This window comes from Lucilia cuprina, chromosome 3 (assembly GCF_022045245.1).
Source record: "Lucilia cuprina isolate Lc7/37 chromosome 3, ASM2204524v1, whole genome shotgun sequence".
Lineage (NCBI taxonomy): Eukaryota > Metazoa > Arthropoda > Insecta > Diptera > Calliphoridae > Lucilia > Lucilia cuprina.
The window spans coordinates 1,508,597-1,526,543 of NC_060951.1; the positions used below are offsets into that span (position 1 = coordinate 1,508,597).

General features: G+C 30.7%; 2 protein-coding genes across 2 annotated transcripts in view; one reads left to right on the forward strand and one right to left on the reverse strand.

Annotated features, from left to right (window-relative positions):
• The window catches only part of LOC111682821 (nuclear pore complex protein Nup88), a 226,818-nt gene that overhangs the window by 192,330 nt on the left and 16,541 nt on the right, over positions 1-17,947 (reverse strand). The window lies entirely within an intron of this gene.
• Positions 7,186-7,602, forward strand: LOC124418717 (salivary glue protein Sgs-3-like). Its single transcript, XM_046945901.1, has one exon. The coding sequence runs from the start codon at positions 7,186-7,188 to the stop codon at positions 7,600-7,602; it is 417 nt and encodes a 138-aa protein (XP_046801857.1).

Genomic DNA, 17,947 nt, shown 5'->3' on the forward strand with positions numbered 1-17,947 from the left:
TATCTATCTATATATCTATCTATATATCTATATATCTATCTATCTATCTATCTATCTATCTATCTATCTATCTATCTATCTATTACTATGATCATACTCCCGTAGTAGTGAAACAGATCGGAGTTGCACACTTTTTACAGGTATGTTTTTTTCCACACTTCCTACCAGGAGCATGCTTTATACAATTATTTATACATATTTTTGCCAGATATTAATTAATAAATAAAATACAACAACTTTTTGTAAACAATTTCAACTACAGTAGGCTATATAAACAACCATAAAAGGAACATGGCAATATCCACTTCCCCAGACCAGGAGCTAGAGTTTGGCCTACCATTAACTAACAGCCAAAGGATGTAAATGCAACATTTATATGCGTGAATTTATTTATTTATATTTGGTCGCTTTTATTTGCAACAATATAATATTGTTTTTGGCAAAACAAACAGGAAGTGAGTGTAAAGTGTAAAAATTTAATTGTTTGGAGGTTGAAAAACAGAATAAAAATTAATTGACATTTTATTTGTTAATTAATTGTCTCTCTCACTAACTAATTGTGTGAAATTTTATTATATACTTATGTATATAAACATTATATAAAATTTACAACTTTTTTTTCGACAAACATTTACACATTACAATATTATATAAATATTATTATGGCAATAATACAAAATGGCCATAATAAAATTTTATATAAATTTTAATGCACTTTTGTACAGGTTTATTTTGGAGTTTTTTTTTTTTTGTCTCCATATAAACAAAACAGTTTTGCTAATTATAATTTTAAATAAATGTTCATTAAACATAAAGAAAAAACAACGTTAGTGTATAAAAATAATTAGAAATTTATTAAAATTAAATTTGAATTTGTATTAATTATGTAAAATGTTATAGGAAAAAAGTGGCAATTAAAATTAAATATTTAAATATATTTAAAAGTAGATAGGAATTAATCTATAACTTTTAAAGTACATTTTTCAACTTTTTTAAATATTTATTAATAACTCTGTAGTTTATAGAATATGTTTTATTGAATCAAATGATTTTATTTTTCTATTCAAGGACGAATTAGATTTCAAAACAGTAACAGCTTTATTAATTTGTTCTATTTCCTTCAAGGTTAACTTTAATTCTTTAGACACGATTTAAACCAATCTAAAACACTTTCCATAATGGGTCTTCCCTTGGGCATTACTATAACTGGCACCGAATCATCACAACCCCCTTTATAGTCACCTAGACCATTAGGTTCACAAGGTCTTTGGGGTTTTTGAGGAGGATGGTATGTTGTAGTATTATGAAGAGGTGTTTTATTAGTAGTAGTATTGGGAATTCCATGAGCCGAACCATAATTTCCCCTAGTAGTAGTTTTAATTACGTCATCACCAGAAACTTGACTGGTAAATGAAACCACTAAAATACAGCAAAATAACGCCAATAACTTCATTGTGTCTGGATTTTTGAAAACTGTTGTTAGACGAACATTTTTAAGGTTTTTATAGTTAATTTTTTTTTGTTTAAAAACCTTAAACAATGCAAAATAAACTTTAATTTAAGTTTTTTTTTTTTTTTTTTTTTTTTTGTTAAAAATCATGAGCACACATAAGTTTAATTTGAACAGTTTGATATAAATATTTGCAAAAAAAAAAACAAAATAAATATTTTAACAACATATTATTAACCCCTTTCGATCCTCATTTTCAATATTACCCTACATTACTAAAATAAATAAATTGTCCTATAAAAGAAAAATCTTGCATCGGTCCTCACCACATAAATATATGATATAATCTAAACTGTTTCCAATGAAAACATTTTCCAATTTTTCCACCAGCAAACTGTTAAATTACTTTAAAATGTGGTCCTTCGAACCAGAAAGATTATATGTAAAATTTAAACTTGTTTTAATAAATCTATAGCGAATACACTTCTCATTCAATATCTTAATTGAAATGAGCTCAACTAAGTTTCTTAACAAAATAACAGCTGTATAAATGCGGATATACTCTCTCAAACAAATTTGTTTCTTTAATATTTCTTAAATAAATTGGTTATTTAAATAAAATTACAATGACTTAATGAAATGTGATCAAATTAGAACTAAAACATTTCAAATGTGAACTGTGAGAACTCACTTTAAACTTTCATTAGGCAATCTTTAGCATTCAAGCAGATCTCTGAAAAGTCAAAAACTGAACTAAAACTGAGCTAAAGTTAAACTAGAACGGAATTGAACTGAACTAGAACTGAACTAGAATTGACTTAGAAATGAACTAGAACTGAACTAGAACTGAACTAGAACTGAACTAGAACTGAACTAGAACTGAACTAGAACTGAACTAGAACTGAACTAGAACTGAACTGGAACTGAACTAGAACTGAACTAGAACTGAACTAGAACTGAACTAGAAACTAGAACTGAACTAGAACTGAACTAGAACTGAACTAAACTGAACTAGAACTGAACTAGAACTGAACTAGAACTGAACTAGAACTGAACTAGAACTGAACTAGAACTGAACTAGAACTGAACTAGAACTGAACTAGAACTGAACTAGAACTGAACTAGAACTGAACTAGAACTGAACTAGAACTGAACTAGAACTGAACTAGAACTGAACTAGAACTGAACTAGAACTGAACTAGAACTGAACTAGAACTGAACTAGAACTGAACTAGAACTGAACTAGAACTGAACTAGAACTGAACTAGAACTGAACTAGAACTGAACTAGAACTGAACTAGAACTGAACTAGAACTGAACTAGAACTGAACTAGAACTGAACTAGAACTGAACTAGAACTGAACTAGAACTGAACTAGAACTGAACTAGAACTGAACTAGAACTGAACTAGAACTGAACTAGAACTGAACTAGAACTGAACTAGAACTGAACTAGAACTGAACTAGAACTGAACTAGAACTGAACTAGAACTGAACTAGATCTGAACTAGAACTAAACTAGAACTGAACTAGAACTAAACTGAACTAGAACTGAACTAGAACTGAACTAGAACTGAACTAGAACTGAACTAGAACTGAACTAGAACTGAACTAGAACTGAACTAGAACCAAATAAATGTGTTTTGTTTTATGCAGACCACGAATTCCTTTTTAATTTCTTCTACTTCAAACAAAAGTTTTTTTTAACTTTCAAACTCCCTTTTGAATTCCAATAAATATTTCAAAAATATTAAAAAAATATTTTATTTGCTTGTTAATCCTATATATCACCATAAAAAACAACCATTAAATAGCAGCTACGTACGTAATATTTTTCACAAGACTCCTTAAATCATAAAACGTTTTTCCACATATTGGAGAAAACACCAGTTTTTTTCTCATAATGGCAATAGACAACAATAAAAAAAGCAATAATCATTTATTAAAATCGAGTTGATGTCAACGAAAAAATACTTTAATACAAATGGCAAATACGCGAGAAATTTTTAAAATATTTATTTAAGAAAAAAACTGAACAAATATTTGTTAAGCAATAATATATATAAATCATTGAGTTATACATGTTGGTGGTAAGACAACAGGTTCGCCTCAAAATATGTTATAGGTTTAAGTGTAAATTTAAAAAAAAAATGCTTTAGTTTTGAGTTAAAACCAATACTTTAAGATTGTCGGCAACAATACGATGTTGTATGAACTATTGTTTTAAGTTTCAGAACTTGTTTTGAACCCAGTTTAATCTGACAATCTGAAAATTTTACTATTAAGACCAAAATTTTTAGTATTTTTTATGCGATCACATTTTTCAAACAATTTTCTTTTCATTAAACATTTTAACAACTTTCTGTCAATTTTCTAAGTTGCAAACTACCTGCCAACATGTAAACACGTTGGACCATCAAAAACTACTTGCAAAAACTTAAATATTATCCGTAAAAAGCCATAAAATTTTATAGTTATTACCATAGTTAGAGTGTGTGTAGGCAATAGTTCGGAGCTTATTATAACTCTAAACTAAAAAGCCAGCGAGGGGATGATTTTCAAATTGGCAAACAGTTGTTGTTATCGTTTATAATGTCGCAACTATGTACGTTAGTCGCTCTAACTGTTCGTCTAACATATTGTGTAATCAACTTCATTTATGCTTCATATACTTTTTACATGTGTAATGAAATTGTTTCGGCATTTAATTGTTTATGGTCAGACAAAAATCAACAAAAATATAATAAAAACAAACGGTAGATTTGGTTTAGGAAATTTGCTCATATTGGTTTTTGGCCAGATCCAGTAGAAGTTCGTTGAAAATTGTATTATTCTATGTAATTGTAATACAAGGTAGTAAAACTAAATGTATAGAAAGTAATTAAGACAATTGCTAATTGGGTATTGGTAAAATGCTTAGGGAGTGGGTGGAGGGAAGTATTGAAATAATGTAAAAGAACTTGAAAATGGAAATGGTATGTTATAAAAATAAATATTTAAGAAGGGAGCTAGAAGAGGAAATGACATAGATACTTTAACTAGAACTATCAATAGATATTTAACAGGCAGAAACGCAGCACTTAAATACTTATTAATATCGAAAACAAATCTCAAATAGTTCACATTCTAATCAATATACCAATTTATAGTCTTATCTATTATCTAGTTTTTGGTCTAGTCTAGTCTATAGTCTAAACTAGTCTGTATACTAGGCTAGTCCAGAGTCTTATCAATGATTTAATTCGTTGATGATCTGCGCTACAGACTAGACTTCAATCTATTCTATAGACTAGTAGATGATCCAGTAAACAGAATAACCGATGATCTACTAGCCGATAATCTAGTCTATTGACTATTGACTATAGTCTGATCGAAGATCAAGTGTTTAAATTAATCGATGATCTAGCTTACAAACTAGTCGATGATCTAGTCTATAGACTGGTCTGTGATCAAGTCTATAGACTAGTAGAAGATCTAGTCTTAAGATTGGTCGATGAAAAAGTTTATATAATAATCAATGATCTAGGGTACATACTAGTTAACGATCTAACCTGTAAACCATTCTATAGTCTGTTCGAAGATCAAGTCTTTAAAGTTATCGACGATCTAGCTTACAAACTAGTTGGTGATCTAGTCTATAGACTTGATCAGTGACCATTCTATAGACGAGATCATCGACTAGTTTGTAAGCTAGATCATTGATTAATAGATCATCGAACAGACTATAGACTGGTTTACAGACTAGATCGTTAACTAGTCCATAAACTAATCAATGATCTAATCTATCGACATGTTAATCTAAAGACTATAACAAGCCAATTGACTAGTCTATAAATTAGCCAATGATCCAGTTTATTAAGTAGTTGATGATCTTTTCTATACTCTTGTCTAAAGACAAGCTGATTATATATTCTATTGACTAAATAATCATTGATCTAGTATTTAGATCAGACGTTGATATAGTGTATATTCCAGTTAATTATCTAGTCTTATTTCTCTACTAAGTAGTGGATGGTCTAATGTACTCTTTGTTCTAGTTCATAAATTATTCTCTATTTAGGATATTAATCTTTCTTTTTCATTTTATTAGCTAAAGAGTTTATAATATTTTCTTACGTCATACATATATGTAAGCAACAGTTCCAATTGTTTACACACGTTTAACACTAAAGTACATAGTACACACTTGTTTTTATGTAATTAACTTAAAAACTATTAACGAAAAATATCATATAAAAACCTTGAAAAATTCGAAATATCTATCAGTTTTGTTTTTTTGCACAAAATATGAAGTTCATAACATTATTAAGCTTTGTATTCTTGGCTGTCTTTATTGGGCAAACATTAGCTCAAAGAGCTAGCAGACCAGTGGAGCCTAGAAAAATATGAAGTTCATAACATTATTAAGCTTTGTATTCTTGGCTGTCTTTATTGGGCAAACATTAGCTCAAAGAGCTAGCAGACCAGTGGAGCCTAGATATCGTCATCGTAGACCACATAGACGACCACATGAAAATCCCTGCGGTTCAAATAGTTTAGGCGATTATCAGGGAGGTTGTGATATATCTGTGCCAGTGATTGTACTGCCCAAGGGACGTCCGATTATGGAACGTGTTTTAGAGTGGTTTAACTGTGGTACTGAAATGTGTCGACCCTCGGAACCTCAAGAACCTCCAGTTACAACAGCAACTTCTGGCACTTCACCTCCTTCATCACCATCATCACCATATTTACCATCATTTCCACCGTCATCTCCACCATCTGTTCCAACAAGTACAGGTTATGGTGAAACACCTGAGTCAACACCTTATCCTTCAATGGATACAACAGAAGTTTCTTATTGGTACTAATACCATTACATATTATTGAGTTATATTTTATTTTGAATATGAACACCAATATTTTGAATTAGAATAACAGTTTTTGATTATATGTAACCTAAAAATATCTTTAAAATCATAGTTGTAAGTATATTTAACCCTTTTAATCGAAATGTCATACATTGGCCGAAGAGAACACTAAACCAGCCCACCCAAATTAGATTTAATCGACATCGTAGAACGATTCGACAACGACAAAGAAAACTTTGTGGTTCCAATGATCTGGACGATTATAAGGAAGGCTGTGATATATCTGTGCTATGATTGTTTTGCCCAAAGGACTTCCGATTATGGAAAGTGTTGGTTTAAATGTGAAATTTGGAATCTGGAGGTACTATGGCAACTATAACTACGTCAGGTAGTTATAGCGCGGTATAACATCCTGTAACTCTTCCGTCCACTAAACGTGATGCTTATGTAGTGGAACGCTTGAATTTTAACAGTTAATGTAATTTTTATAATAAGTTGAAATCGAAATTTGTGAATAACAATAAATGATTTTTCATAGTAGCTGAACAGGAGCTTTCTAAAACTAAATCCTTGTAAGGTAGTAGTAAATGGCTAGTTAATTTCTGACAGGAAAGTATCTAATAATTTTAGGTTAGGACTACAAAGAGCTCTTCTATTTACTTAACAATTTCAATTAAATAGCAAATATTTTATAGTTTGCAACCACTTGAGTTAATATTTAATTTGCTTACTAAACAAATTAATTTAATAATTTTTTATCTTTAATTTGCTTAACTTTTAAATTAACAATGAAAGTTTAATTTTAAGTTTAAAACAAATAAAAGAAAAAACATATAAAAGCTTTAGCAGTTCATCAAACTTCTATCAGTTTTGTTATTAAATTAAGATGGAGTTACTAAAATTAATCAGCTGCATATTTCTATTGGTCTTAATAGGGCATAATCCTGCCCACTCTTATGAGACAACACATGAAACAACGAAAACTACAACTACCACGAGTACCCCTACTATTTCAGCTAGAACTACTACTAGACCCACAACTATACCACCTCGTACAACTTTGAGATCTACTACACCAAGAACTCCCAAAACACCAACGTCTACCACTACCACTACCACCACCACCACAACCACAACTACCACTAGACCCGAATCTACCAAAAAACCTTGCGGTTCAAATAATTTAGGCGACTATCAGGGTGGATGTGATGAATCTGTGCCAGTGATTATCATGCCCAAAGGACGTCCAATTATGGAACGTATTTTAGATTGGTTCAAGTGCGGCACAAAATTATGTCTTTAAAATAAACAGCAAATACCGCCAAACTCTCTATAATCTGAAAATTTTCTTAAAACTATAAATAAAATTTTTAAAATATCAAAACTAAGATAAAATGGACAATTTTTCTAAACTTGCTAATCTGCTCCTGATTAAGAAGCAAAATCGGAATTTTTTCTAAGTTCAGTTCTTGTTCAGTTCTAGTGCAGTTCTAGTTCAGTTCTAGTTCAGTTCTAGTTCAGTTCTAGTTCAGTTCTAGTTCAGTTCTAGTTCAGTTCTAGTTCAGTTCTAGTTCAGTTCTAGTTCAGTTCTAGTTCAGTTCTAGTTCAGTTCTAGTTCAGTTCTAGTTCAGTTCTAGTTCAGTTCTAGTTCAGTTCTATTTCTAGTTCAGTTCTAGTTAAGTTCTAGTTCAGTTCTAGTTCAGTTCTAGTTCAGTTCTAGTTCAGTTCTAGTTCATTTCTAGTTCTGTTCTAGTTCTGTTCTAGTTCCGTTCTAGTTCTGTTCTAGTTCTGTTATAGTTCAGTTCTAGTTCAGTTCTAATTCAGTTCTAGTTCAGTTCTAATTCAGTTCTAGTTCAGTTCTAGTTCAGTTCTAGTTCAGTTCTAGTTCAGTTCTGGTTCAGTTCTAGTTCAGTTCTAGTTCAGTTCTAGTTCAGTTCTAGTTCAGTTCTAGTTCAGTTCTAGTTCAGTTCTAGTTCAGTTCTAGTACAGTTCTAGTTCAGTTCTAGTTTAGTTCTAGTTCAGTTCTAGTTCAGTTCTAGTTCAGTTCTAGTTCTAGTTCAGTTCTAGTTTAGTTCTAGTTCAGTTCTAGTTCAGTTCTAGTTCAGTTCTAGTTCAGTTCTAGTTCAGTTCTAGTTCAGTTCTAGTTCAGTTCTAGTTCAGTTCTAGTTCAGTTCTAGTTCAGTTCTAGTTCAGTTCTAGTTCAGTTCTAGTTCAGTTCTAGTTCAGTTCTAGTTCAGTTCTAGTTCAGTTCTAGTTCAGTTCTAGTTCAGTTCTAGTTCAGTTCTAGTTCAGTTCTAGTTCAGTTCTAGTTCAGTTCTAGTTCAGTTCTAGTTCAGTTCTAGTTCAGTTCTAGTTCAGTTCTAGTTCAGTTCTAGTTCAGTTCTAGTTCAGTTCTAGTTCAGTTCTAGTTCAGTTCTAGTTCAGTTCTAGTTCAGTTCTAGTTCAGTTCTAGTTCAGTTCTAGTTCAGTTCTAGTTCAGTTCTAGTTCAGTTCTAGTTCAGTTCTAGTTCAGTTCTAGTTCAGTTCTAGTTCAGTTCTAGTTCAGTTCTAGTTCAGTTCTAGTTCAGTTCTAGTTCAGTTGTAGTTCTACAATATAAGGGTGAACTTTTGCGAAATAATCTTTATTAAAACTTCTTAAATCTAATAGTCATGTGACTTAAGAAGTTCACTTAATATATCAAATGATTAAATCCTATATATGTTAACCTTTTCCTGATCTTATAGTTCTAAATTGATTTATGCAATTTATATTTTTATTTTGTTAAACTAATTTAATAAATTTCTTATATCCCACATCCCTTTTTAATGGTTTAATATCCTTGCTATTTGCCAAATTAAGATAACAATTTGACAAATTGGTCAAGTGATTTGCAAAAAAATAAAGAAGACATCAGCCATAAATCATTTTTTTCCAGTTTACAAACCAAAACGAGACCGCTTTTGTATTTCACAATAAAAAAAGAAGCAATAAACTTAAAAGGAAATAAAATTCTGTAACAAAAGAAACCTCATCAAGTTATAACAACAATATGGGAAAATATGCTAAAAAAAAACTGTTGCAAGTATTAGACAAAAGAAAGGGTTGCAAAATACTATATCGATGACTCAATAAAACTGTCATAATAATATTGATTCCTATTTTTTTGGAGTTTAGTAAAATACAAGGATATTTTGTGTTAAACAGGGGTGATGCGATAGGATGTAAAAATCCTTACAAAAGACAAGTCAATAACAAGTAAAAACAACACAATTGACAACAATTTCTTTGTATGGATTTTTATTTGCCATAAACAAATAAAATCAAATATCCTTTTTACAGATAAGGACAAAGCAAAAGGGTGTACAGAATCTGTAGTTTGTATAGTAGAATTGTGCATATGTATTGGTTTCAATTATGGTATTATGACATAAATTTATGTCTGGTAATTGAATGTTTGATGAGCCAAACAATTTTGATTGAATTTAGTTAGCAACGATACTCTCTGCTATGTTATTTTATTATTACATTTGTAGGTCTTTTAGTGATTTAACATAATTTTGTCTTGTTTTAAGGGGACCATAACCCTTTTTTTGGCTCGAGAATTTTTCTACATTGTCATGGTTTTGTTACAATTTTTTATTTGTATTTTGGGATAATTTTTTGTTTTTGCTGGAAAAAAGGGTTGGTTTCTTAGGAATCTTAGTTCGGTGTTGTTGCTGCTGTTCTTTAGAAGATTAAGAGATTTTCAAGTCATGTTGTTTGTTTTTCATGTCTAGGGGTTAAAACATATAGAATGGAGGCACAAGTTCATGACGATGATGATGACGTTGATGGACTTGTGTCCATTTGCTTTTTATACAGCAGGTTTCCTTCAAAGGATGTTTAAGCATGTGTATTCGTTTGTTAGCTTGTAATAAGGTAGATATCTATATGTAGTTTTTGTTGTATTTTGTGGCAAATTACAAGGGTTATTGAGCAAATCACTAACGTGGGCCTGTTATAAAAATACAATTTTATTGTTTTTTCTGTACGAAAAAAAAAACATTTTTGGTTTGTTTAACATAATTTGTTTGATTTTCTTTTTGTTTTTTTACTGCCTTAAACCTTTTGGCCATTTTATTTTCTATGGCTTTTTATAAATGTATGTTATTTTTTTAGTTTGTTATTATTTTTTTTAACCATTATGACTTGACAAATTCTTTACTGTCAAGTCATAATAGTAAAATGTATTAATATGTTACAAAAGGGTATAATAAAATGTATGTAGTTTGTTAAACATGCGTGCAAATGCTTGTTTGCACACGTTTTATATATTAAGTTTTATTGAAACTACCAAATAATAAAAAGAGTGAAAGAAATTCAAGTAAATTTTATTAATCCATAAGCAAGAAAAATTATGAAATCCTTTCTTTTCGGCCCCAAAAAAGGATTTTGAAAAAAATCTTTTTATGTGATTGCAATGTGTCAAGAGTGTAATGAAATTTTATGTTAATAATTTAATAAATTAAATTTAACTCTAAAGGGAAAGTAGTAAAGAAATTACTAGAAATAAGGATTATCTGTAAAACTATAAAGAACTCCTTTAATAACGCTAACGGGAGCATCGTTTAGTTCAATAGTGTAAAACATTATTTCCAAACTCTCCAAATGACATTAATCTTGTGCAAGTGAAAAAAAACAACTGCTCTGTTTTGTTCAGTTCTAGTTCTGTTCTAGTTCTTTTCTAGTTCTTTTCTAGTTCTGTTCTAGTTATGTACTAGTTCTGTTCTAGTTCTGTTCTAGTTCTGTTCTAGTTCTGTTCTAGTTCTGTTCTAGTTCTGTTCTAGTTCTGTTCTAGTTCTGTTCTAGTTCTGTTCTAGTTCTGTTATAGTTCTGTTCTAGTTCTGTTCTAGTTCTGTTCTAGTTCTGTTCTAGTTCTGTTCTAGTTCTGATCTAGTTTTCTTCTAGTTCTGTTCTAGTTCTGTTCTAGTTCTGTTCTAGTTCTGTTCTAGTTCTGTTCTAGTTCTGTTCTAGTTCTGTTCTAGTTCTGTTCTAGTTCTGTTCTAGTTCTGTTCTAGTTCTGTTCTAGTTCTGTTCTAGTTCTGTTCTAGTTCTGTTCTAGTTCTGTTCTAGTTCTGTTCTAGTTCTGTTCTAGTTCTGTTCTAGTTCTGTTCTAGTTCTGTTCTAGTTCTGTTCTAGTTCTGTTCTAGTTCTGTTCTAGTTCTGTTCTAGTTCTGTTCTAGTTCTGTTCTAGTTCTGTTTTAGTTCTGTTCCGGTTCTGTTTTAGTTCTGTTTTAGTTCTGTTCTAGTTCTGTTCTAGTTCTGTTCTAGTTCTGTTCTAGTTCTGTTCTAGTTCTGTTCTAGTTCTGTTCTGTTCTAGTTCTGTTCTAGTTCTGTTCTAGTTCTGTTCTAGTTCTGTTCTAGTTCTGTTCTAGTTCTGTTCTAGTTCTGTTCTAGTTCAGTTCTAGTTCAATTCTAGTTCTGTTCTAGTTCTGTTCTAGTTCTGTTTTAGTTCTGTTCTAGTTCAGTTCTAGTTCAGTTCTAGTTTAGTTCTAGTTCTGTTCTAGTTCTATTCTAGTTCTGTTCTAGTTCTGTTCTAGTTCTGTTCTAGTTCTGTTCTAGTTCTGTTCTAGTGCTATTCTAGTTTTGTTCTAGTTCTGTTCTAGTTCTGTTCTAGTTCTGTTCTAGTTCTGTTCTAGTTCTGTTCTAGTTCTGTTCTAGTTCTGTTCTAGTTCTGTTCTAGTTCTGTTCTAGTTCTGTTCTAGTTCTGTTCTAGTTCTGTTCTAGTTCTGTTCTAGTTCTGTTCTAGTTCTGTTCTAGTTCTGTTCTAGTTCTGTTCTAGTTCTGTTCTAGTTCTGTTCTAGTTCTGTTCTAGTTCTGTTCTAGTTCTGTTCTAGTTCTGTTCTAGTTCTGTTCTAGTTCTGTTCTAGTTCTGTTCTAGTTCTGTTCTAGTTCTGTTCTAGTTCTGTTCTAGTTCTGTTCTAGTTCTGTTCTAGTTCTGTTCTAGTTCTGTTCTAGTTCTGTTCTAGTTCTGTTCTAGTTCTGTTCTAGTTCTTTTCAAGTTCTGAGCTATTTCTTAATTATTTCTACTTTAATAATTTTCAAATCCACTTATTTGCCATATTTAGAAATAGAAATCCTTTACATTTCAAACAGAGTCCTCGTTTTTTTTCATTTTATGGAAAACACTTAAAACAACAACAGAAACAAACAATAATCATAAGAAATAATACGTAATAATCATTATAGCAGCAACTACAACGATGAGTACAATTCACATTAAAAATATCATCACTTAAAATAAAATACAACTACAACAAATAATAATAAATGAAAGACTAGAGGAATGAGAATGACTGACTGAATGAATAAACGAAAGGAAAAGAAATTGCATACGATGGATGCATAAACTGAATTCTAGAAATAATTTGTACAAAAAATTACAGAAACAAAAAGTAGCAAACGAGTACGAATACAAATATATTTTATGTCATACGTGTGACAATTGTTATTTTTTCTCTTATTGTTTCAGTTGTATTTTATTTAGATGCTACTCGTTACAAACGAAATAACGGTAACGCAAAAGTAGGAGAAGGTAGGGAGCCTCTCAACTCAACCTTCTCAAGAGATAATTTACAAGTATATGAGAGAGTGCAGGTATCCTTTTTTGGCTACATATAGGTATTTGTTTAAACTCATATGATTGTATGATGAATATTTCTGTTGTTGTTGGATTTGTTGCTATTTGGAAAATTTTTGTTAATAACAATGTTTTTTGTAGTAGTCCTTTTTTCTTGTATATACATATATATTTATATTTGTTTTCACATCTTTTGCTGGTGATGAATATTTTTCAGAAGAAAAAGAAAAAAGGCTTTAGTTGGCAAAAATCTTTAACAAAACGTCAACATCAACAGCAATAACAACGTGGATGATGATGACTACAACAACGATTTGGATGATGATGGCTATGTTGACAACACAAGGATACTCTTTGCAAAGGTATGTATGGATATGTGTGAGTATAAGGATTTACCTCTACATGCATAAATAAGTATGCGTAGGTACCCCTTTTGGCATTTATAATACTTTAGATTTACTGCAATTTGCTACACATAGATTTTTGCAACAATGTTAATAATTATTTTTGTTTCTGTGCTGTCTTTCGTATATTTCTTTAGCTGTTTTTGTTGTTGTGTTACGGTTTATTTGTTTATTTCTCTAAACAAACATGGCTAAAAAGATTTGAACTAAACACTAGTTCTGTTCTAGTTCTGTTCTAGTTCTGTTCTAGTTCTGTTCTAGTTCTGTTCTAGTTCTGTTCTAGTTCTGTTCTAGTTCTGTTCTAGTTCTTTTCAAGTTCTGAGCTATTTCTTAATTATTTCTACTTTAATAATTTTCAAATCCACTTATTTGCCATATTTAGAAATAGAAATCCTTTACATTTCAAACAGAGTCCTCGTTTTTTTTCATTTTATGGAAAACACTTAAAACAACAACAGAAACAAACAATAATCATAAGAAATAATACGTAATAATCATTATAGCAGCAACTACAACGATGAGTACAATTCACATTAAAAATATCATCACTTAAAATAAAATACAACTACAACAAATAATAATAAATGAAAGACTAGAGGAATGAGAATGACTGACTGAATGAATAAACGAAAGGAAAAGAAATTGCATACGATGGATGCATAAACTGAATTCTAGAAATAATTTGTACAAAAAATTACAGAAACAAAAAGTAGCAAACGAGTACGAATACAAATATATTTTATGTCATACGTGTGACAATTGTTATTTTTTCTCTTATTGTTTCAGTTGTATTTTATTTAGATGCTACTCGTTACAAACGAAATAACGGTAACGCAAAAGTAGGAGAAGGTAGGGAGCCTCTCAACTCAACCTTCTCAAGAGATAATTTACAAGTATATGAGAGAGTGCAGGTATCCTTTTTTGGCTACATATAGGTATTTGTTTAAACTCATATGATTGTATGATGAATATTTCTGTTGTTGTTGGATTTGTTGCTATTTGGAAAATTTTTGTTAATAACAATGTTTTTTGTAGTAGTCCTTTTTTCTTGTATATACATATATATTTATATTTGTTTTCACATCTTTTGCTGGTGATGAATATTTTTCAGAAGAAAAAGAAAAAAGGCTTTAGTTGGCAAAAATCTTTAACAAAACGTCAACATCAACAGCAATAACAACGTGGATGATGATGACTACAACAACGATTTGGATGATGATGGCTATGTTGACAACACAAGGATACTCTTTGCAAAGGTATGTATGGATATGTGTGAGTATAAGGATTTACCTCTACATGCATAAATAAGTATGCGTAGGTACCCCTTTTGGCATTTATAATACTTTAGATTTACTGCAATTTGCTACACATAGATTTTTGCAACAATGTTAATAATTATTTTTGTTTCTGTGCTGTCTTTCGTATATTTCTTTAGCTGTTTTTGTTGTTGTGTTACGGTTTATTTGTTTATTTCTCTAAACAAACATGGCTAAAAAGATTTGAACTAAACAGAAAAAAAGAATTGTAATAATGTGAAAGACCAAAAATATAACGAAATATATGAATGTACATAAACTAGAATGGCAAAAACATTAACAAGGCCAACTATATTACTCTAAGGCTTTCCAAAATTTTCTATAAATTAAAAGTTCACCTCTTAGAGCTTAAGAAAAATATATACAATATCCTCTGAAAGCAAATAAAGATCTGTTCTGATCCATTTTTGGTTCAGTTCTAGTTGTGTTCTAGTTCTGTTCTAGTTGTGTTCTAGTTCTGTTCTAGTTCTGTTCTGGTTCTGTTCTAGTTCTGTTCTAGTTCTGTTCTAGTTCTGTTCTAGTTCTGTTCTAGTTCTGTTCTAGTTCTGTTCTAGTTCTGTTCTAGTTCTGTTCTAGTTCTGTTCTAGTTCTGTTCTAGTTCTGTTCTAGTTCTGTTCTAGTTCTGTTCTAGTTCTGTTCTAGTTCTGTTCTAGTTCTGTTCTAGTTCTGTTCTAGTTCTGTTCTGGTTCTTTCAGTTGCCTTAATATTGCTCACGTTATTCTTTTCTTCTTGATTAGTGTCACTGAACATATGCATATGACGTGTCCTGTTTCTCTTTAATTTGTTTATTTGTTTGCTGCTATGTATTGTATCTTGCCCTCCATCCATCTGTAAATTTATGCTTCCATTTTTTGATTGCTTACAGTCCTTATAGCTTAACAAAAACTTAACCGCTTAACTTATTTCATATTTAAAAACAAACACAGCAATTTACAAGGTAGTTTTTAACATTTCGTCTAAATATATTTGTCGCAAATAGAAAAATTTTACATTTTAGTTTCTAAAGCGTTAAGAGGAAGGGAGTTGGGCAATAACACAGGACCAGTGTGTAAGTCTTTTACGGAAAAATTAGTGCAAAATGTTGCAGATGTAATGGAGATTGAAAAACAAAACTGTTTTTATTACAAAGATTGCAAAAAAAGAAGGTAAATACAGTTGGTTGTAAAGTAACGTGGAATTTTAAAGTAGATCTCAGTACAGAAGTATAAGTTCGACTTACAGCATTCTGATTATCAGTTAAAGTTATATCTTTGTGGAATTTATAAAACAATTTATCTCACTTATATTCGTCATTGGTGTTCTTACTGTTTTTAGTTTTAATTCAGTTGCAAATGCTGATGAGGCGTTACTTAGTATCTCTATTTTCCTCTGCCTTATTAAGGCGTCTAAAGCTTTTGCTTTTGAATTTAAACTTAGTTTTGTTGCTAGCTTAGCAGTTTCACATATTCCCTCTTTAGCAAATTTAAGTTTTTGTAACAGTTTTCCCTAATTTTCTTGAAATTTTTTTTCATTTCCTGTTAGCAGCTATAATTTCAAATTATTTATGCTTCTGTATATGAAACTACAAGAAATGGCCTTTGATTTGAAATGTGTTCTTGTATTAGAATATTCTTTTGGATTTCGTTTGATATAAAACTACTAAATCTTTTAGTTTTGTAACAAACTGACAGTTAAATTATCATTGCATTTAAAGTTTTGCAACCCTTTGAAAATCATACTACTTATTCTCATTCTTTGATAATATGTATTTTGTTATAAAAATCCTTTTGATATGATGATTTGTTCTTCAGTCAAAGGAAAAATCTTTTACATATGACCATAAATTAAGAAGAGAAATAAAATCTGCTGTTCCACATGCATAAATATGTTTTGAATTGTATTGTCAAGAGTGTTTTTTTAAGTATTTCGCTAAAAATAAATTCAAAGTTTAGAATTACAAAAAATACTAGAAAAATGCTAGAAATAGTCAAGTGTGTAACAATAATATAAAAATAATCATAATAACAATAACAGCAACAACAACAACATGGACAGCAAAAGCTGCAGTTGCAACAATAATAAGAAAATAATAATATAAAATAAGCATAAGAATAATTAGAATATGTTAAGTGTTTGTTGGCTGTACCCCACTTTATGCAAATTATAAATACAATATTTCTTTTTTTCCATTTTCTATTTGTTTTATTTCTGCCAAGAAACACTTGCCACGCCTCATCACCTCCGCCATTAAGTATAGCTGAAGCCGTGTGACAACAGCATAAGAAATCAGAACACATGAACAGCAGCAAATCATCATATTGCAAAAACAACAACAATAGCAACTACTAAGCATCAAAGGTAATAGCTGCTGCTGCTGCTGCTCCTACTTCGTGTCATCACTACTAGGTACTAGATGCTACAGTTTTACACATTTGTTGTTGCTGTTCTGGCTACAAGTGGGCTCAAACAATTACACAAACAAATAGCATCATGTGACTTTTTTCTTTTTTTGATTTCACTGTTTTTTTATTGTCGTTGTTGTTTTGTCATCATCTTGATGCAGTTGATGATGTTGAACCATTTCAAAATACCAAAGAGAGTGAGAGCAACTGTACCAAATACAAACTTAACTGAACCGAACCGATGCTATGTTGCAAAAAGTACTTAAATGTCGTAAACAATCAAAATTCACATACATATAGAATATGTAGCAGTACACACCTACAAATTGACAGAGTTTTAAAAGAAGGGAATCGTTAGTCTTAGAAATAGTTCATGAACTTTAGACATTAATTTTCGTAGTGTTCTCATAAGAATTTTTGGGTGTTTTTTACTGTTTCTGTTAGAGTATGTTACACAGTTCCTTAAGAAAGGAATTTCACCCTTCAGTTTCCTTTTTGACCCTTCAGTTTCATATTTCACCCTTTAGTTTCCTATTCCACTTTTCGGTTTCCTATTTCTATAGATCCGAGTGCGCTGAGACAGCTGAGCATATCAAAGTTTTGACTGCTTTAACCGCTTTAGCACTGAAAAAGTAATGAACAGTTATCAACTCTAAAACTATTAGAAATGAGTTTATATAATGATCGTGAAAGATGTTATGTAGACTTAACTGCAAACAAACGAAGGTTCAACATATCGAACCGTATAAAGGCGTCAGGAAACTTCGAAGTTTTTCTTGAATCCCTCGAAGTAGTGACAAGCTACAAGTCATTCTTTCGTGCAGCTAATCCACTAAAATTATCTATGACACCAAAATGAAGCCACAAAGCGGCAGCACAACAAATCATTGAAGTGTCTTTCCCAAAAATTCCATTGAAAGATAGCACTCCTTTAAATCTCATTTCTAT